Source organism: Leopardus geoffroyi, chromosome X, assembly GCF_018350155.1.
Source record: "Leopardus geoffroyi isolate Oge1 chromosome X, O.geoffroyi_Oge1_pat1.0, whole genome shotgun sequence".
NCBI lineage: Eukaryota > Metazoa > Chordata > Mammalia > Carnivora > Felidae > Leopardus > Leopardus geoffroyi.
The window spans coordinates 113699487-113721837 of NC_059343.1; the positions used below are offsets into that span (position 1 = coordinate 113699487).

The 22351-nt window shown below is 43.9% G+C and overlaps 1 protein-coding gene across 3 annotated transcripts in view; it reads left to right on the plus strand.

Moving 5' to 3' along the window:
* Window positions 1–20619, plus strand: part of LOC123594577 (transmembrane 9 superfamily member 2-like) — an 89581-nt gene extending 68962 nt beyond the window's left edge. For all 3 annotated transcript variants that reach the window (XM_045471390.1, XM_045471389.1, XM_045471388.1), the window contains exons 14-17: window positions 1669–1817; window positions 4341–4452; window positions 6345–6516; window positions 19903–20619. In XM_045471390.1, coding sequence (XP_045327346.1) covers window positions 1669–1817; window positions 4341–4452; window positions 6345–6516; window positions 19903–19970 — 501 coding nt within the window. In that variant the 3' untranslated portion in view covers window positions 19971–20619. The remainder of the gene's footprint in view (window positions 1–1668; window positions 1818–4340; window positions 4453–6344; window positions 6517–19902) is intronic.
* Window positions 20620–22351: the final 1732 nt, after the last annotated feature.

Genomic DNA, 22351 nt, shown 5'->3' on the forward strand with positions numbered 1-22351 from the left:
AGAGAGAGAGAGCATGAGCAGGGGAGGGGCAGAGAGAGAGGGAGACACAGAATCCGAAGCAGGCTCCAGGCTCTGAGCTGTCAGCACAGAGCCTGACACAAGGCTTGAACCACAGACCGTGAGATCATGACCTTAGCCGAAGTTGGACGCCTAACTGACTGAGCCACCTCAGCACTCCTAGAATACTCCTTTTTTAAAATATTTTATTTTTAAGTAATCTATATACCCAGCATGGGGCTCGAACTCACAACCCCAGGATCAAGAGTCACACATTCTTCTGACTGAGCCAGCCAGGCATCCTGGGATAATCATTCCAGAATCAAAGATTTAAAAATTAACAAAAATGGAACCCAGTAACCCTTTAAAAGATGTTATTTAAAGTACTCCCCACTTTATAGGTTGTTTAAATTTCTGTCTCTGTTGGAGAAAATTAAAAGGATATATAGTAGTATGAAGGCTGACTTTAACCGAGTCAGAAAAGTATACAGGGGGGGAAGAAAGCTAAGGTACAGTCTGAAAATGGAACTGATGGGGCGCCTGGGTGGCGCAGTCGGTTAAGCGTCCGACTTCAGCCAGGTCAAGATCTCGCGGTCCGTGAGTTCGAGCCCCGCGTCGGGCTCTGGGCTGATGGCTCAGAGCCTGGAGCCTGTTTCCGATTCTGTGTCTCCCTCTCTCTCTGCCCCTCCCCCGTTCATGCTCTGTCTCTCTCTGTCCCAAAAATAAATAAACGTTGAAAAAAAAAATTGAAAATGGAACTGTTGAGTTTATAGATTTGAAGTTAGCTTATTCTACATACAGGGCAAAGGAGCAGGATACTGAAAAGACTACTCTGCAAAAGGAATGTATAAAGACATAGTGTGAGTTTGCACACTGTGTGCAAAGGGAGAAATCAGACAACACAAAACGGAAGCTGGAGGTCCACACAGAGCAGAAAAGAAGAAAAAATGTCTGAAAACTACCGACAGATTTTAAGGGAAGTGCGTGAGACAAATTCTGAGACGACTTTTTGACATGTATTACTTCATATTGGAATAGGCACCACTAAATCTTGTCCAGTCTCTCCCTTGAAACTGACAGGAAATGGTAAACATCCTTGTTGCCTAGCTGTGTGCTTTCTCGTGTGGTGGCCACTGGCCACGTGTGATTTTTGAGGGCCTGAAATGTGGCTACTTCCAAACTGGTATGTGCTGTGAGGAAGTGGAAAATCCACAGTGGATTGCAGACAGAACAACAGCAGCCAAATAGAAAACATCTATTGACTACTTCTTTTTTTAAACAGTTTTTTTTTGATGTGTATTTATTTTTGAGAGAGAGAGAGAGAGAGCGTTGGAGAGACTGAGCCTCCCAGGTGCCCCTACTGAGTCCTTCTTATAGCAATGACACACGCAACTGAGAACATTTGTTAGATCCGATGAAATGGATTCACAAATTAATTCCACCTGTTTCTTTTTACTCTTTAAAATGCGGCTTCTAAAAAATTTAAAACTGCCTATGTGGCTTGCATTATCTTTGTATAGCACAGTGTTGGTCTAGCCTCTGCCCACATGAGTGCTCTGGGAAGTGTTCTGCGTCCAGTTCCGATTCAGGATTCTGTCTTGTGATTATATGTCTATAAATTCACTTCAATTTCATGTCATTCTGATTTTCACTTGATTTCTCTTCGAGCAGTTTAGGTTTCCAGTTTGCACGAACCAGATTCCCCGTCACATTCCTCAGCAGAGTTTTTTTATGAAACCACTGTTTGGCATCACGATCGGTGGCATTTTACCTTTTGGCTGTGTTTTCATTCAACTCTTTCTCATTCTGAACAGTATTTGGTGAGTACGGTATCGTCACAACCTCAAAACATCTTAATTGTTGATAAATGAAGTTTCCTATATTTCAAGGAGGTTAGAGTCTGGGTATGGCAAAACTTCATTTGCCTCTGGTTTTATCCAGGAAATAGCCCTCTGACCCCTGGGGTGGGGGGGACTTCCTAGGGAACTGAGACTTAATTCACAAGTTTTTAAAGACAGTTTTTGATGGAAATTTCTACGCAGGTTTCCTTTTTTAAAAGCAGTAACCTCTTTTTAAGCCTTTCCAGATGACTTACAAAGTTGGCTCACACCACACTTCTCCGAGCCTTCGCAGGGGGTGGGGCGGGGGGCGGGGGGTGTCCCTTGGAAGGAAGCACCTAAAGACCGGAAGAGGCAGCCGTGATGTGTATCTCTTTTCCATACCGACCTTCCATGCAAGAGTTCAGAGTTCCTCTGCTAAAAATACTTTGAAGACTTACAGCTTCAAAGACTTAGTTTGAGCTGTAAGTCATGTTTTTCGGCTCTCCTTTCTGTCAACTGTTAGTTCTGGTGTCAGGATGCCTGCTCTTTCCTCACCGCTTTCCTCGTTTTATCTGCTGCTTTGAATCTGTTGGGGTTTAAGAATTCTGATAGCTGGGGCTCCTGGGTGGCTCAGTCGGTTAAGCGTTCGGCTTTGGCTCAGGTCAGGTCATGATCTCACAGTTTGCAAGTTCGAGCCCTGTGTCGGGCTCTGTGCTGACAGCTCAGAGCCTGGAGCCTGGTTCGGATTCTGTCTCCCTCTCTGCCCCGCTCACGCTCTGTCTCTCTCTCTCTCTCAAAAATAAATAAACATTAAAAAAAAATCTCTAAAAAAAAAATTCTGATAACCAAGGGCGCCTGGGTGGCTCAGTCTGTTGAGTGACCGACTTCGGTTCAGGTCATGATCTCACGGTCCGTGGGTTTGAGCCCCACGACAGGCTCTGTGCTGACAGCTCAGAGCCTGGAGCCTGCTTTGGATTCTGTCTTTCCCTTTCTCTCTGCCCTCTCCTGCTCATGCTCTGTCTCTGTCTCTCTCAAAAATAAATACATATTAAAAAAAAATTTTTTTAAAGAATTCTGGTAACCAAGACAGAAACGCACGTAAGGTGAGAACCCAGGCTTTCCAAAGTGCGACAGTTTTTACTTGCAAAGCTCCAGGTCCGTGACAGCTATTTCAGTTTCTCCCAGTCCCTTTTTCCTTAATTCCTGATTCTTGACTGCATTCTGGTTTCAGGAGCTGGGCAAGTGGGGTGTCGCTGCAGAGGGAGTTTTGGACATGGGGCAAAGGCCCCATAAAATCAAATGGAGTAGCCAGCTGTGTGTATTTCTAACACTTTCATCCCAAAGCAGTCTTTCAGACAAAGCTTTCAAGTCCTCAAAAGTGAGGTTTAATCATGCACATTAATTGCTCACTTTTTAAACAGCATTGTGGCAAATTGGTTTAAAAGATAAGCAGTAAAATCTGTTACCTTGTCAGCAACGAAATATTTAACATGCTGCAAAATAGATTATGTAACTGTATTTTCCAGATGTTTTTGATGGGATAATTTTAAAGTGAAAACTAAAAGCTTCTTTGGACAAGTTAACTTTTGTTTCAATGAAAAAGAGGGTGCTTGCTGTGTACAACATTGGATATACTTATTATCTATATACATCATGCTCCCCAACCCCCATTCTTCGTCCTTGCAACCAGGTATATACTCTACACGAGATTTAAAAAAATTTTTAACGCTTATTTATTTTCGAGAGAGAGAGAGAGAGAGGCAGGCAGAGAGCAAGCGAGCAGGGGAAGGGCAGAGAGAGAAGGAGACACAGAATATGAAGCAGGCTCCAGGCTCTGAGCTGTCAGCAAAGAGCCCGCTGCGGGCCTTGAACCCATGGACTGCAAGATCATTTCCTGAGCCGAAGTCAGATGCCCAACCGACTGAGCTACCCAGGTGCCCCTGACTCTGTGGGGTTTTTTTGGTTGTATAATGTATTTGCTGATATTTATGGCATTTATAACCTTCCATTGCTAAAAAGAAAGCATGGCTTAAAGTGTGTGTGAAGAGGGGCGCCTGCGTGGCTCAGTCAGTTAAGCGTCCGACTCTTGATTTTGGATCAGGTCATGATTGCAGGGTCGTGCGATCGAGCCCTGTGTCAGGCTAAGCCTGCTTATGATTCTGTCTCTCTCTCCCTCTGCCCCTCTCCACCGCTTGCTTTCTGTCTCTCTCTAAAAAAACAAAACAACCATAAAATGTACATGAAGAAAATGATAGAGATACTGATGGTTCTTTGGTGAAAACTGAATTGCACGAGCAGAGGAATAGGGGTAAGTAGGAACACAGATTCGTACTGGAGGAGATCAGGCCAAACTCTGAAGCCACATTGGTCGGTCAGGGAATGGTTTTTGGATGTTGGATGGATCGATGAAGGTCTGGAGTGAATCTCTCAGGTTAGACAAACGTGACCGTCTCTTGTATTCATTTGGAATGGTCTTTCTGTGTATTGTGAAGTTAATTTTAAGGCTATCATTTTTATTTTCAGGTCTCATCAAATGTACTTCATGTTTGGCTTCCTTTTCTTGGTCTTTATAATTCTCCTGATTACCTGCTCAGAAGCTGCGGTTCTGCTGTGTTATTTCTACTTGTGTGCTGAGGTAAAGACGTAAGAAACGAATGCATCTTCTCCTTCCCAAACTCGCACTATTGGAAGTGGAAGCCCGTGTGGAGAAAGGAATTGAAGCACATGTTAACTACCTGGTTTCTACAACTTGGGATCAGTTTCATATTGTGTTTTCCTGATGACACATGTTGATTTTGATGCAGCTTCGATGGAAAGTTAATGTTACTTTGATGGAAAATCTAAACAGAAAGCAATTTTTCTCCGGCTAGTTACTATAATTGCTGCATAATATTCCGTTAACATAGAAAAAAGCAGGGAACTGATTTGATATTTAGACATACAAAAGATCTGGCTCAATTGGTGTTTTGTTGTTGTTTTTTTTTTTGACAATTAAAGTTTTCACAGCTTGGGCCAGGATTTCATTTTATGGGTTTGAGATTGCTGCCAAAGGCCTTTTCTCTTACTTTTGGTTACCATGGGCAGAAGTAGTTTTGTTTACCCCACGGTACCCCCACTTTGTTTCTGATGTCCTTCTGGGTAACTAAGGTGGTAGTGAACATTATTTTCTTAAATCCCCTAAATCCCTCTTGTTTTGGTAGTTAAATGTGACTCTCTAAACGTAACAATAGAGAGTTTTGGGAATGAGGATCATATACATGATGTTCTTAGAGCATTTTCTTCTTGAGCTACAAGTATAAGGGTGAAAAAATTAGAATTTTGTATATATTATACTCAGCTCCTCAGTTCTACGGTGTGTTTTTTGTCACAGAAAACCCGCAACAATCGTGAATGAAGTATGTACTCACAGGCAGATGATGTGTATATTTCTGTTTCTTAGAAGTGTTTTGAAGGCCCCCAAGACCACCCACATGTCTGGTGGTTCACTGGAAAGACTCGTGGGACTCAGCATACAGATGTACGCCTGGCTAGGGCTTAATATAGCCAGAGGACACACAACAGGATCAGCAAGGGGAAAAGACACGGGTGGAACCTGGAGAAATCCACGTCTAGTCTTCCTGTGCTTTTTCTTTTCCGTGAGGGGACACACCAATTACGTTCCCTTTTTCAGCGATAAAAAATGTAGTCACATATGTGCAATGTTTCTGCCCAGGGAAGCCCATTAGAGACGTCACATCCAAGGTTTTTACTGGGAGCTGGTCACATAGGCACCCTCTGCCTAGCAATTACAACAATTCCAGACCCCCAAAAGGAAAGCATGTGTTCACCATAAATCACACTGTTTGTACGGCCTAGGTATAGCCAACATGTCTTATCAGTCAGGGGATGATTAAATGCCGAATTCTCAGATAGAAGCCGAGGGCCAACCTTGCAAGCAGGCCCTTCTAAAGATAGCAACTTCAGACCTGCTATGTTAACTCTTTTCTGCACTGTAGGTTCCCTTGGCCCTTGACCACAGTGCCTTTACAGTAAAATGAGCGTCAGTTGGAGCCGTGGGGAAGGGTGAGGCAAACCTGTGTATTGACCTCAGTCATGCCCCCATGGGTCCTAAATTCAGCTGGGTGAGACAAATCCCATTCACCATAAAGCTCTATATGCAGTTTCTGTACTAACCTTTGTCTGTCTGGCCCGAAACATCAATTCAGGCCCAGCTCCTGCCAGTAAATTGAAGCTGACCCGAAAGCCTTCCAAGGCTGAGGCAGTGTCATGACAGAAAGGATGTGTGCGTTACAAGTACGGTCCCCGAGGGCACACGTGGTCCCCCTGGAAACAGGGAGTTTATCAATGTTAAGGCACCCCCAGCAGAATGTACATTAGTCCGACGGTTTCTTATAAAACTTCCCCTTGGATTTCTTCTCATCCATAATCTAATGGAGCCTGTTTCATGTGGTTTGTTATCACAATAATTGCTAACCCGTTTAGAGTTAGGTTTCACCTCAAGTGACTTTTTTCTACTTCTTTTTGCAGGATTATCACTGGTGGTGGAGAGCCTTTTTCACTAGCAGTTTTACAGCTGTTTATCTTCTGATGTATACAGTCCATTACTTCTTCGTCAAACTTCACATCACAGGCACGGCAAGCGCCATTTTGTATTTTGGGTACACGATGGTCACAGTCCTGATTTTCTTCCTTTTCACAGGTAACCACAGAATGACTTCATGCATTTCACACTCTCTGAAGAGACTTGGAGGTAGCCATAATGTGATAAGCATCAATTAACGACTAATGGAAGGAATAGGGAACAAAGTCATCATGTTCATTTTTATGCTTTGGGGATAAAAGATTGTAAAGCCTGGGGAACCGGAGGGACCTGATGTACTTAGCTTCAAGATTGTCCCTTGTGAATGTTTCTAAACAGTAGGGATGTGTTCCAAAGCACATAAAGGGTTATGTGTAATCACCTTTGAATAGCCTCCAAGCATAAAAATGAACTGACTTGAATAACTTTTAAATTAGCAAAAGTAGATGAAGCAAATGTGTGGCCATATAAGCAATTAGATGTGAGGGACAAGATGTATACTCCCCAGGATTACTCATTTGGGGTTGTTATTTGGGTTCAAGATGTGACAGCAGCCTTTCTGTAGATGAGGGCTTGTTGAAGTACGTGACAAAATGGAGTGGTTTATAAAATGATCCGGTTAAGGAAATTATGAGGTCAGAGAGCTTGGAACCCTTTTCAGTACAAGTGAGGCAGTGTTCCATCTCTATCTGCCTCACGTTTTTAAAAAAAGAGTTTATTATTTTATATTTTATTTTTTGAGATGTTATTTTTAAGTAATCTCGATACCCAATGTGGGGCTTGAACTCACAACCCCGAGGTCAAGCGTCACAAGCTCTTGGGGCGCCTGGGTGGCTCAGTCACTTGGGCTTCTGACTTCGTCTCAGGTTATGATCTCGTGGTTTGTGGGTTCTAGTCATCAGTGTGTCCACTATACTGACAGCTTGGAGCCCCGAGCCTGTTTCGGATTCTGTGTTTCCCTCTCTCTGTCCCTCCCCCACTTGCGCTCTGTCTCTCTCTCTCAAAAGTGAATAAACATTAAAAAAATTAAAAAAAAGTCGCATGCTCTTATGACTGAGCCAACCAGGCACCCATCTACCTGCTTCACTTAAAAAAAAAAAAATGTTGTACTTATTTTTGAGAGAGAGAGAGAGAGAGCGAGCACAAGCAGGGGAGGAGCAGAGGGAGAGGGGGACAGAGGATCCAAAGCAGGCTCCATGCTGACAGCAGCAAGCCCGATGTGGGACTGGAACTCACAAACTGTGAGATCATGACCTGAGCCGGTCGGGTGCTCGTCAACCGACTGAGCCATCCGGGCACCCCATACTTTTTCTTCATTTTTAAGTTCTAGTTTTAGCTCAAGTCACAGGTCATTTTGACAAATTTTAAGTTACTGTCTTGGATTTTAAGTCTCAGATTCAACAAATGTGTAAAAATCCACAGTGGAAACTTGTCACAAATCCAAGCCGAGAGGGGCGCCTGGGTGGCTCAGTTGGTTAAGTGTCCAATTCTTGGTTTCGGCTCAGGTCGTGATCTCACAGTTCATGGGATCGAGCCCCATGACAGGCTCTGTGCTGATAGCCTGGAGCCTGCTTGGGATTCTCTCTCTCTCTCTCTCTCTCTCTCTCTCTCTCTCTCTCTGCCTCTCTCCTGTGTGCGTGTGCACTCTCTCTCTCTCTGTAAAAAGAAATAAACTTAAAAAAAAAAAAAAGAAATCAAAGCCCTGAGACAGGTGTAAATGTCACCGGAGAAACCAAGGCATCTCGGTGGCGGCTCCTTTTTGATACCGTATTACCCGTGAGCTGCCGGTCTCAACTCCTCGGTACACAGAAGGCTGTGCAGACTTCCTCTCGTCTCTCAGCCACTGGACATTCTACACCCCTCGTGTCTTCTGTTTTGGATTTCTCCCCCAGGGACTGACTGGCTTGTATATTTGCGTGATATGGAGTTGGCTGTGTTGAGCACGGTAATTTCAGGCTTCTGTTTTCTTCATTACCTAGCACTTTGACTCCGGTTGCTTTTTTTCTGGAAGCCTCGTATTACAACAGCTTCTTTCCGAAGGTAGGTGGAATCCCGGATGGTCACACTGCGGGCAGAAATCTTCTCCCATTGGTTGGCTCCACCGTTTGCGGTGTCGTCTGTCACCCTCCCCCCGAATTCTGACTCGTGAAGGTTCCCGGTGATCCCTTGCCAGATCCAGTGGCCTTTCTCTAGCCTTCACCCTCCTGGGCTTCTGCAGCTCACTCCCCAACACCTATTGTGTGGAAGTCTCTCAGTGTGATTTGTGTCATGTTCCCTGTGCCCCTCTGGGCTTTCTTTTGCTTCCCTTCCCCTATCGTGTCACCTACCTCTAGCCTTTATCCAAGCTTCAGTCTTCAGCATTTCAGTCTCCTCTTTGTACCGCCTCCCTGGCGGAGCCCGTTGGGTCCCGTGGCTTTGTTTACCTGCTCGATGCCGACAGCTCCCGAGTCAGGAATTCTTAACGTAGCCCTTTCGTGCCCGATAGCCGATTAAACTTCCCTAGTCGTGCTTCTTCGGACGTTTCTTATCTTTGTTCATTCTGCCCAACTCTTGCTTTTGGTCTTGGTCGAGGCCTTTGTTCCCTGATGCGAGAATTGCTCCGACAGCCTCCTATTCAGTTGGCTGGACCCAAGTCTCTTCTTTCTAGCCCACTCCGCACACTACCTGATGGTGAACTTCTGTCGTTTTTTTCCATTATATTAATGCAATTCGGTCCAAGATTAATATGTCAACACATATTTATAGAATGCTTACACTGCACAAGACACTATGCCGGGTGCTGGGGACATAGGGGTGAAGAAGACATAGGGGTCCCATGTTTTTGTGGACCTTATATTCTAATGCAGGGAGACAAGCAATTATCAGTTGGATGAGCTTCATGAAAGAAATGATGTTAAAGAAGAGGTGGGTGGTCAACTGTTCCAAGCAGAGGTGACAGTGTGTTCAGAAGTCTTGACATAGGAAGGAATTTGACATCTTCAAAGAACACAGAGAAGCTTAGGATGGCATTAGAGGGAGGGGGGGCTCTGGGAGACAATAGTGATGTTAGAGAGGTAAGGAGGGGTCAGATCTTACAAGGGTCTTAGAAACTATATTAAAGAATTTAGATCTTATTAGAGGAGCCATAGGAAGGTCAGGGAGTTTAAACAAGGGACTAATGTGATTGTATCATTCTTCTAATTAAATGTTTATTTTTGAGAGAGAGAGAGAAAGAGCGACCAGGGGAGGGGCAGAGAGAGAGGGAGACAGAGGATCTGAAGCAGGCTCCGTGCTGACAGCAGAGAGCCTGATGAGGGGCTTGAATTCATGAACCGTGAGATCACGACCTGAGCCGAAGCCGGACACTCAACCGACTGAGCCACCCAGGCGCCCGTCATTCTTCTAATTAGAAAACTTTAATAGTGACGTATGTCCTTGTCTATCAAGGGTAAACTGACCTTGGGGGTTGGGCCCCTGTTCTGCCTACTCAGTGTATTTTCTAAGCCTCCTCCAGACTGTTTGAGCACGGAATTGGAATCTCCTTGAGAACAGGGACTATGTCTTATGCCTATTTTGTATCCTTCATTGTGCAAAGCACATGTTTCTTCTTGACTTGTGTAGAGTGTGAAAGAGAGGAGATACCATTATGGCGTCATGTTTCCATATCTTTTTTAAAAATTACATCATAGGTATGAGAAACCTCCCAGGTAAATTCTGGTTATCGTTCGTATCAGAAAAAACATTAGTAAAATTATGAAGTGTGTTTTTGACGTCTGTTTTCTAGAATTGTTTTTTAAGAATCCCTGTCTGCTCACAGACCTGTAAATGGCATCTCCTTACATTTCATCATCATATAGTTTTTTCCTGTTGAATTGCTTTTATTTTTTCATTATCATTGTATTTTGAGGTTCACGGCAGGAAGCAGGTCTTATTGTCTATGTTCATGTTGTTTCACTTTTGAGGAAGGCATCCTCAATTAAATCATTAGTCTTGAGAATATAGATGTACACAAGAGTACGGTTATTAATTGCTGATTACTCTTTCTTGCTGCAGACACATGCTTCTGAAAGTGATTTTTTTATTAAAAAAATTTGTTTCTAATGTTTATTTATTTTTGACAGAGAGAGAGAGAGACAGAACGTGAGCAGGGGAGGGGCAGAGACAGAGGGAGACACAGACTCCGAAGCAGGCTCCAGGCTCAGGGCTGGCAGCACAGAGCCTGACGCGGGGCTCGAACTCACAAACCGCGAGATCATGACCCGAGCGGAAGTCGGATGCTCAACCGACTGAGCCACCCAGGCGCCCCTGAAAGTGATTTTTTTTTCAATGGCAACTTGGAAATTAGCAGTGTCCACTCGTGGTAAAAAATGCTGAGGAGTTTCACACTTATTTAGAATAATTATGCATTCATCCGAAGCTATTCCTTGCGATCACCACATTTATCTTTGGTATTTGGATTCATCTGTGTCATCACAACAGAAGGCTAGGACTTCACAGCTGTCATCTTTTAATATTGAGTATTGTGACTCTAGGGAAGACTCTTTATACACTAAGTCTATTTCCATGTTGCTACAAATCCTTTATTTTTATTTATTTATGTATTTATTATTTTATGTTATTTATTTTTTAATTTTTTAAACATGTTTATTTGTTTTTGAGAAAGAGAGAGACAGTGTGAGCAAGGGAGGGGGGCAGAGGGAGGGAGACACAGAATCGGAAGCAGGCTCCAGGCCCTGAGCTGATGCGGGGCTCAAACTCACAAACCGTGAGATCATGACCTGAGCTGAAGTCAGATGCTTAACTGACTGAGCCACCCAGGTGCCCCTATTATTTTAATTTTAATTAATTAATTAATTAATTAATTTTTTTATTTTAAAGTTTATTTATTTTTGAGACAGAGAGAGACAGAGCATGAATGGGGGAGGGGCAGAGAGAGAGGGAGACACAGAATCGGAAACAGGCTCCAGGCTCTGAGCCATCAGCCCAGAGCCCGACGCGGGGCTCGAACTCACGGACCGCGAGATCGTGACCTGGCTGAAGTCGGACGCTTAACCGACTCAGCCACCCAGGCGCCCCTATTATTTTAATTTTTAAAGTGTTTTATTTATTTTTGAGAGAATGCAAGCAGGGGAGGGGCAGGGAGGGGGGGACAGAGGATCCAAAGTGGTCTCCGTGCTGACAGCAGTGAGCCCGACGTAGGTCTTGAACTCATGAACTGTGAGATTATGACCTGAGCCAAACTTAGGCCCTCAACCGACTGAGCCACCCAGGTGCCCCTTTATTTATCTTTTAAAAATGTATTTATTTAAGTAATCTCTACACCCAACATGGGCCTCAAACTCATGACCCTGAGATCAAGAGTCACACAGTCTACTGACTGAGCCAGCCAGGCACCCCAAATAAGTTAAAGGCTTAAGAAAATGAATTGAAATAATAGATTTTTATATTGATAGGAAGGACAGAAGATCACAATAACTAATTAAGATCTAACCTTAGGATTCCTTCTCTAAAAGTCTATAGTGCTATGTTGTATTATAATGTATAGCCTAATGTAAACCTGGCTTCCATGGATATTGGGTAGTAAATGAAATATTTTATGTGATGATGTATATTTTAGGCAAGCAATGAAAAATGCTTTCATTTAGCCACAATCTATTATTCAGCCATTGAGAGCAGTGGTTCTCAACTAGGGGTGAATTTGCCCCTAGGGAACATTTAGCAATATCTGGAGACTTTTTTTTTTAGTTTTTTAAAAATGTTTATTTATTTTTGAGAGAGAGAGAGAGAGAGAGAGAGAGAGAGAGAGAGAGAGAGAGAGAAGGAGACAGAGCCAGTGGGGGAGGGGCAGTGAGAGAGCGAGGGAGACACAGAATCTGAAGCAGGCTCCAGGCTCTGAGCTGTCAGCGCAGAGCCCGACGTGAGGCTTGAACTCACCAATTGCGAGATCATGACCTGAGCCGAAGTCAGATGCTTCACCGACTGAGCCACCCAGGTGCCCCTGGAGACATTTTTGATTGTCATGACTGGGAGGTTGGTAGTGACATCTAGTGGGTGGGGCCAGGGATTCTGCTAACCATCCTACTATGTGCAGACCAGCCCTCTACCACAAAGAATTATCTGGCCCCAAATGCCCAACAGTGCCACCGTTAAGAAACCCTGGTCTAGAGTTGAACTATTTCTGAACCTCACTTTTACCTGGGAGTTGATGCTGTTTTCAAAAGACAATTTTGATCGTCTCAGGAATCAAGATTATGTTTAGAATCTGAGACTCCGAACCGCCAATCACTGTGCAGTGTTGAAGCCAGTGTGGTACAAGGAGCGTTTGAGACCCAGAAGAAGTGTCAGCCAGGTGCAGAGTGCCTTTCTGGTGGCTTTCTCACTAAGTGTCTGTGCTTTGAATATATTTCTATTCATTAAAAGAGCCTCACAGTGCTCAATATGTTTTGAGAGTTTCTATTGTGTAATAGTTTATCAGTGTAAGATGAAATACCCTGAAGGAAAAGTCCAATTACCTTAACACACAAATGTTAGCTCTAGTGGGCCTTTTGTGTTTTACGACACCAAGTTGTCTCTGCCTTATTAAAGTTTTCGGCTCTAAAGGCCAAAAAATCAAAAAAAGGGATAAAGACGTATTAATGCTAATTGTTAACCGACAAACAAATATTTATTAAGCTTCTATGGGCTTGGCAGTGTGCTAATAGGGAATACGGAAACACAGATCTGAGACCATTTATTTTTTGTTGAGTTGACTATGTACCAACTGTTTGCATATATTTATCTCACTTAATTTTCACCTAATTGTCTAATTATCATGACATGTTAGGTCATGTAACTCCCATTGTATGGGTGAGGAAACTGAGACCCAGAGAGATTAAGTGACTTGTTCAAAGTCACTCAGCTAGTACGCGTTGGAGCTATGATTCAGTCAAACCCAGGTTGGTCTGACTCCAAGGCTCATTCTCTTAAATACAACTCTGCATGTCCTCCTCAAGAGAGAGACTCTCCTTGGGTGGAGGCCAAACCAACAACGGAAGAATGCCCACGGACTCTTCTCTGTGGTCCTCTGTTTGACCAGGTAGATTGCTCTTAATCGGGAGAGCTGATCGGCACACGTAAGACGATACCATATCACCCTTGGGAATCCATGATGAAAACAGAGTATCTCAAGTGTCTCCCATGCCCTTTCGACCCTTCTTTCAAAAAAATAGAGGCACAAAAAACAAAACAAAAAAAAAAAAATAGAGGCACATTCTTCTAGTTTTTCCTCTGGAATAGTCTCATTACTTCTTCAGTCCCAGCTCATCTTGATTTCAACTTACATTTATGGCCCTAAATGCTAAGTGCTGTAGAAATGAGCAGGACAGAGTCCCGTCGATTCTCAAGAATATTGAAAACTTCCGGCTCCCATTGTTTTTCCCAGCGCAAGTGGTTGCTGGCCTCCTCCTCCAGCTCTGGGCCCCTAGTAGCCGGTATTCCTCTAGTTTGGAAGGGAAGCGTTCCTTTTCCCCGGAGGGAAGCAGAATCTGCATTCTCTGGCGTTCTCATATTGTGTATTTTACATTCTCTGGCATCTCATACCTGAACTGATGTCTACTCCCTCCACCCCAAGCTTTTTGCGTCCAACTGGTGCTTATTCTTCGAGGTCTTTCTGCACAAAGCAGTTCATGGTCACCTCAACCTGTATCGATCTCCCTAACCTGGGACAATCGGACAGGGTTGGCTTTGAACTCCAGCTGTATTGCTCATTGGCTGGGTGTTGTGAGGCAAGTCAACGGGCTGTCTGAGCCTCTCTTTCCTCGCAGAGTGGGGAAAATCCTGGTACTTCCCTCGGAGACGTCAACTCAATCTGATCGCACATGTAAGGACTTAACCCAGAGCCGAGCATGTAAGTATTTAGGACACGGCAGATATGCTCATCATTATTAGCATTATTATCATCATTATTGTCATGAACTACAAGTTTGGTCGTCTCATTCTCTGGCTTATGTGCCTTCATTGGCTCCCAGGCGCCTGCCTGATCAAATCCAAACTTCTTAACTCACCATTCCCTATTTGGCTCTCACCTACTTTTTCTCCTATATGCTGTCTTTGGTGTTCCCTTAATTCGTACTTTTTTTTTTAATTTTTGAAAAATATGTTCAAAGTTTATTTATTTATTTTTAAGTAATCTCTCTTCCCGACATGGGGCTCAAACTCACGACCCCAAGATCGAATCGTGTGTGCTTCTGACTGAGCCAGCCAGGCTCCCCAATGTTCCTTTCATTCTTTGATGACACATCCTTAATGTCCTAATTCTTCTGCCATGGTTCTCACTGTTCCTTAACACTGCTGGGGTTTAATTGTTCCAGGCCTTTATGGGTACTTTTTGCTGTCTCGAATAGCTGTCTCCCATCCTCCAATGCCCCTGAGTCCTGCTTTAGAGTACCTTCTCTGTGATGCCCTCTCCAAATTCTTGCCATTCATTCAAGAAGTATATATTGAATACCTACTGTGCGTCAGTCCTTAGAGGCCGGGACTGTAGCTGTGAGCAAAACTCTATATAACAGGATAAAAATCTCTACCCTCGTGGAGCTTACATTGCTATGCAGTTCATTCAAACGGTTCAGTTTAACAAACGAGTGTCGTCTGCCTACAACGTGTTCAGCACTATGCTAAGCACTGGGGGTACAAAACTGAGCAAGGCTTAACCCCTAGCCTCACGGCTACAGTCTGGAGAGAGAAGACCTCCAAATAGATCATTTCCATGCATTGTGGCAAGGAGCCTAGTAGAGTGAAGCCCAGGGTTTTGTGAAAGCCCCGAACAGGGCCTCCCAGCTCAGGCATAGGTGGTGGGGGGAGCGAAGGAGATCAGAAAAAATTTTGCTGGAGAAAGTGATAGAGTGGAGTCTTGAGGGAAGACTGAGTTTCAACAGGGTGAAGGGGGAACTGACAGGCTGAGCAAGGCATGGTATGTGGAGATCTATAGGTAACTTTGGGCTGCCGGAGTTTGAAATGTAAGACATGGGTGGGGCGCCTGGGTGGCTCAGTCGGTTGAGCATCCAACTTCGGCTCAGGTCATGATCTCGCGGTCTGTGGGTTCGAGCCCCGCGTCGGGCTGTATGCTGACAGCTCAGAGCCTGGAGCCTGCTTCGGATTCTGTGTCTCCCTCTGTCTCTGACCCTCCCCTGCTCATGCTCTGTCTCTCTCGCTCTCTCTCTGTCAAAAATAAATAAACATTAAAAAAAAAAAAAGAAATTTAAGACATGGGATGGCAAGTGGCAAGAACAAGTCCTAAAGAAGTAGGGTAGGGCCCAGTCCTGGAGGGCTTCGTGTGCCAGCCCTAAGGAGTTGGAATTTTTATATCCAGTCGTCGTTTTCAACTGTGGGTGTGCATCCCATTCATTTGTGAAAATTATTTAAAACCAATATAGGGGCGCCTGGGTGGCGCAGTCGGTTAAGCGTCCGACTTCAGCCAGGTCACGATCTCGCGGTCCGTGACGGCTCAGAGCCTGGAGCCTGTTTCCGATTCTGTGTCTCCCTCTCTCTCTGCCCCTCACCCCGTTCATGCTCTGTCTCTCTCTGTCCCAAAAAAATAAATAAAAGTTGAAAAAAAATTAAAAAAAAAAAAAACAAAAACAAACCAATATATCTGATGCCCATGGCCCATCGCACAGCCCTGAATCAGAATCCTTGCTGATGTTTATTTTTAACAGCTTAAAAGGTTTCTCCTACACTCAAGAGTTTGAGTGCTTCTGCTATGGGAAACAATGTAAGGTTTTAAGTAGAGGCATGGTAATCAAAATTGTGCTTTGGAAATCTCACTGTCACTCTGACAGGGTGGAAGATAGATTTGAGAGGGAGAGAGAGAGAGAGAGAAAGAGAGAGATTGGAGGTAGAGGCAAGCCGAGAGAGTTTTCTAGATGAGAGACGAAAAGGATGTGGCTGGAGGCCCAGTCGCTGTGCAGTTGGGCAGACGGATGGAGGGGGTGATTCCAAAGGTCATAAGTAGTTGGAATTGGCAGGTCTTGGTGATGTGGATCCACAAGATGTGGATGCAAATGAAGAAGGATTTAACGTGTTGTCTATGTAAGTAGAGATAGGAGTGTGTAGACATCACCTGAGATCAGTCCCTACGAGAGCCCTTGTCTGTCCTTCCCATTGGCCAGCAAGGGCCAGGCCCGGGGAGAGTGCTTCATGAATACTGAATCAAACATGGCTGAAGGGAGTCACGACCCTCAAGACTCTCTTCTCCAAACAAGCTTTCTCTTCATTCCTTCGTGCAACGCACGGCCTTAGTTCCAACTTCAGGAAAAGCTTTCGTCTGCATGGTTTACTCAGTGCTGCACATTCTTAAATTAATGTGTATTGGAATTTAGCGCCCACCGTGGCTGTGGGAAGACCCTTTAAAGATTGGTTATATTGAGTAGAATGTGCTAGAACTGCAATTAGGGAAAAGACAAGGGGAAAAATGGGCTTCTCTGCTTGTCTTGGAGTGCCTCATCAAGATTCTGTGGTGAGATTGTCTTTTTCTTATGTATCCCCCGACCTCACGATAAAAGGTTATGAAGCTTAGAAAGAAACCGGGACATTTCTCGTATTGCGTTAGTACTTCCTCTGACCTGAGACAGAGACACCGAAGTGATCGTTCTCTCCTTTTTTGGCCCATCTCTGTTTTTCTACCTTCAAATTGTGCTGCACGCAATTGAGTTGTAGAAAAAAAAATATTTTAATTTCTCCAGATCCTTTTAAGTTATTTTTTCAATTGTGTGGCTCAATGACCTTCAGAAGAGAAATTTCCCCACCTCTCTCTCTTTTTTTTTTTTTTTTAATTTTTTTTTTCAACGTTTATTTATTTTTGGGACAGAGAGAGACAGAGCATGAACGGGGGAGGGTCAGAGAGAGGGAGACACAGAATCGGAAACAGGCTCCAGGCTCTGAGCCATCAGCCCAGAGCCCGACGCGGGGCTCGAACTCACGGACCGCGAGATCGTGACCTGGCTGAAGTCGGACGCTTAACCGACTGCGCCACCCAGGCGCCCCATCCCCACCTCTCTTTATACTTAATTATGTTTGCTTACATATAATGAAGGAAGGTAGGAAGGCAGGCAGGCTAGTCCAGAGGTTCTTTTTTAAAAAATGTCTTTTAATGTTTATTTATTTTTGAGAAAGAGAGAGAGCACGAGCAGGGGAGGGGCAGAGAGAGCGGGAGACACAGAATCCGAAGCAGGCTCCGGGCTCTGAGCTGTCAGTACAGAGCCCGACGCGGGGCTTGAACTCATGAACCGTGAGATCATGACCTGAGCCGAAGTCAGATGCTTCACGGACGGAGCCACCCAGGCGCCCCGCTAGTCCACAGGTTCTGAAACCCTGGTTGCATGTTAGAATCACCTGGGGAGGTTTTAAAACTCTTGATACTTAGATTGCCTCCCAGATCAATTAAATCAGAATCTCTGGGGGTTGTGACCCAGGCATTAGTAGTTGTTAAATCTCCCTAGATGATTCCAGGGTACAGGCAATCTTGAGTCCTACTACACTAGTCAAATAAGCCCCATGTGACCATATTTTTCAATATGAACCTATTTTTCAAATCAGAACATGAACGGCAGCTGTAATTTCTTGTAATTTCTACTCTGACGGGCACGCTCATGTATCTTACCTTTTTCTCTCAGGTCAAGCCTGTTATTTGGGTGGGAATATAACTCCTTTTCACTTAGGAGGAGCAGGAGAGATGGGTAGCTTGTTCTATATCATATAGCTAAGTGCCTGCCTGACTCCGAAGTCAGCTGACTGAGCTCAGTCGCCTATCAGAACAGCGTGAGGGTTGCTGGATATTTGTGTTTCGGGTAGGAGACAATTTGGGTATTGTAGGTAGAGCATCAAAAAGTTGAAAATTCATAGACATTTCCGTAGTTTATGGGGATAATATGCAGCAAATTGAAGTCAGGAATGTCTTAGATTCGGAGGCATGTGTTAGCTACACATTGCCGTCTCCTGAACCCTCAAAGTTGCTGGATTCAGAAGAGGAAGCTTAAAGTAGTAGGTAGATTTGTGTCACTCCGGAGCCCATGGTCTTAGTCACTGTACCATACTGACTGCTGAAAAGGAGCTTTGAAGGGAGGGAGGGAAGTGGCATGATAGTGTATTGGATGGGAAGTTATTCTGACCTTGGAGAATGGCAAAGAAAAAGGGACCAAACCCTGCCTAATGCTTTCTGTGGTTAAGATGTTTTCCGAGACAATTGAATTGTCTTGGGGTGCCCCATTAGATTCTAGGATCTGGGAAAGAGAACTGTTCGAGTTCTCTTTGATTGAGTCGTTGAACCTTAGTATCTGAGAATTGCTTTTATAACACGAACATCAACGAAATCCTATGGTAAAGAAAAATTTGCCCAGAATTGTATCACTGTAAATATAAAGGTATTTTCTTTTGTCCACGCTCTGCTCTATCTGGTCCTTGGGTTTAAGTGTATATACCGTGTCCACACTGGTGAGTTAAGGTCTGGCTTACCTAACACCATATTACAGAGATTGCCCCATGCTGCTTTAAATTTGTCATTTCTTAAAATGTTTCATTTTGAGAGAGTGAGCAAGCAGGGATAGGGCAGAAAGAGAGGGAGAGAGAGAATCGCAAGCAGGCTCCGTGTTGTTATCACAAAGCCCAAGGCAGGACTTGATCTCACAAACCAGGAGATTATGACCTGAGCGACCATCAAGAGTGGGACGCTTAACCAACTGAGCCACCCAGGCACTTTTGACGACTGTCTTGTTTCATTGAGCACTTAGTCCAGCATTGAGCTAAGTCACCTATTTGGGGGCATTTGGTTTGTTTTTCATTTTTCAATATCATAAATCATAGTATTATGAATGCCATTTTTGGATGTAATTTTTTTTTTCCTTCTATGGGGTCATTTCTTTTAGATAAATCCCCAGAAATGGGATATTTCTCAAGTTTAATAAGACAAAACTTTGATTTATAAAACTAATATAGGGGCGCCTGGATGGCTCAGTTGATTGGGCGTCTGACTTCGGCTCAGGTCATGATCACACACTCTGTGAGTTCGAGTCCCACGTCGGGCTCTGTGCTGACAGCTCGGAGCCTGGATGGAGCCTGCTGTGGATTCTGTGTCTCCCTCCCTCTCTTCCCCTAACCCACTCGCATTCTGTCTCTGTCTCTCTCAAAAATAAAGAAACGTTAAAAAAAAAAAAACCAATATATGTCCAGGGTATGCAAGTAAATAATAGATTATTGCCACTTTTGTTACATAGAATGATAAGTTATTTACATTTTCTAAATCGAAGCAAGATCTACCAAGTTTATTATATTAGGAACAAGCCTTGGACCTCTTTGTATCCTTTTTGAAATAGAGAACTTCAGCTACTCCAGCCCTTCTGCTCATCCTCTTTGCTCGGCAAGAGAGCCTGGTGATTTTTTTTATTTGATAAGGTACGAGTCTTGAGACTTAGAGAATCAGTGGCCCACCTCAAAACTGACATGCTTTGATTTGCTATAGTGTCTGGTTAACAAGGATCTGTTTTCATTTTCTTTCAGGGACAGTTGGGTTTTTTTCCTGCTTTTGGTTTATTATTAAAATCTACAGTGTGGTGAAAGTGGATTAAAGAACGCACCCAGGGGCTTCCAGGCACATCGCAGTGGCTTTGGAATATATACATCTGTATCTAAATGAACATCTATAAATAGATATCACTTAAAAATCTCATTGTCTGGCTTCCGTTTGTATGACACAAAATACCGAGTGTGTGGAAAAAACAGGTTGGGAAACAGGTTTATTCAAAGTCAGACCGTTCTGAAAAGATAGCATAAAAAAGGTTTAATTGAAAGCAATTAGAGCAAGGGAGGCACATTTCCTTACACAATGAAAGGTGAGCACACTGGCTTTTCAGATGAAATGTTTTTTTTTTTTTTTCCTTTTTCCTTTTTCTTCCTCATTTTGTATACGCCATCAGAACTATTGTCAAATAAATGTTAAATAAAACGTGAATGTTTCTAACGTCAGTGAATTGGACAAACTGTATTCCATTCTTGTAGTTGATCATTTTGTCTATCTATCTATCTATCTATCTATCTATCTCTATGCCCATTGTGGGGTTTGAACTCAGGACCAAGAGTCACGTGCTCTACTGACTAAGCCAGCCAGGTGTCCCTGGATGACCATTTTAAAAATGCACATTGGTTTAGCATATAAAGTTTATGAAATACCAGATACCGCTGTCATATTCCTCAATTAAATCTGCACATTTCTGGTTATTGGTTGTCTTTTTCTGTTTGCTGTCCTTTGGAGGTTGAGAATGTTCAAGTTTGACTTAGCTGTGCGTAGATTAAAAATCTTGGGACTCAATTTTCTTGGATTTATTTGCTTTGACTAAACAATAGTCCGGTGTCATAACTCCCCAAATGTCAGGAATTTGTGTGGCAAATATTCTCCCAGCTTGTCGTTTTGGGGATGCAGTCATGAAAATCATACATTTCCTGTGATAAATTTTATTGATAATTATTGGCCTTATTGGGGAAAACTTTTGAAAACAACGTACACATATGCTTCAATTCATGAACATTCTCAAAGCCGTCCTTAAGCTGAGGAGTACTTGTTTGTGTGTGTGTGTGTGGGGGGGGGGAGGATCAAAGAAGTCGGGTTACCCTTGAAGGGGAGATTGAAATTCAGAAGGACAGGGTCAGAGAGTTGCATTCTGAAGGAGAGTTGGGGGGACGTGGAACTCGACTGGTTTCCTCACGGAGGGAGGTAATTCCCGAACCACTAGGATGCCTTTGTCTACATTGAAGGATCAGGGCTCTGATTGGTGGCAAATAGGCCTGGGACCTGGAGCTGGCCGGTGAGAGAGGAGGGAGTGGCTACGCAAGGTCAGAGGTGTCTCTTAACAGTGGAATTTTCAGATCCTCTCGACTTTCTTCCATTCAGTCTCAGAATCATAGGCTGAGCCCTGTGAGAAGTGCGGTTATGAGATTCATTGGAACCAATTCCATTCTCCTCTAAATACTTTGAACTAAGCAGTTGTTATAGTGAGCTTCGGGGGACTCTTCTCCCGCCGGGTTGGCTGCCTGATAGTTTTATTTAAGCTCACAAGCCCTCCTACTTGCATTAATGGTAGTAGTTTGCTCCAAAGGCAAATTTATTAAAAGAATGAGATCTTGCCATTTGTTACGCATGGATGGAGCTAGAGGGTATTATGCTAAGTGAAGTAAGTCAGACAGAGGAAGACAAATACCATAGGCTTTCACTCATACGTGGAATCTAAAAACCAAAACAAAACAAATGCACAAATAAAACAGAAACAGACTCATGGATGCGAGAACAAACTGGTGGTTGCCAGAGGGTAGGGGTGTGGGGGGATGGGCAAAGTAGGCAAAGGGGATGAAGAGGTACGCACTTCCAGTTATAAAATAAGTCACGGAGCTGAAAAGTGCAGCAAAGAGCATGCCATCAATAATATCGTAATAATGTTGTGTGGTGACCGACGGTGACTGTACCCACCGTGGTGAGCGGTGAGTAACGTATAGAGTCGTTGAGTCACTACGTCGTACACCTGAAACTAATTTAACATTCTAAGTCAACTATGCTTCGATAATAAGGGCTAAAAAGACAAAGAAAGGCAAATTTATTTTTGCAGCAGGAAAAAGTCGCCGCCTAGACATGGCATTCACAGGTTAAGGTGAAGGTAGCCACATGCCGTTCTCATGGCAGCCATCTGTGAACATCTTGAAATACAATGTGTCAGTCAGTATTTAGCTTGATTTTGGAGTGAAAACTGGAGAAGGGCTCTTCACTTTGATTGAAACGGAGATGAATAGTTCCCTGAGCCTCTGCGTGTGGGCCCTGAATGCCACTCGGGAAGCACGAGGCACGCGATTCCTTGAGCTACTGCTGATGAAATGACAGAAGAGCTACGAGTAGGTCAAGCACGTCAGCTCCAGACAAACTCGCGGGCTCTTAAGTTTTAGACATATTTGACTCTTTCATCCG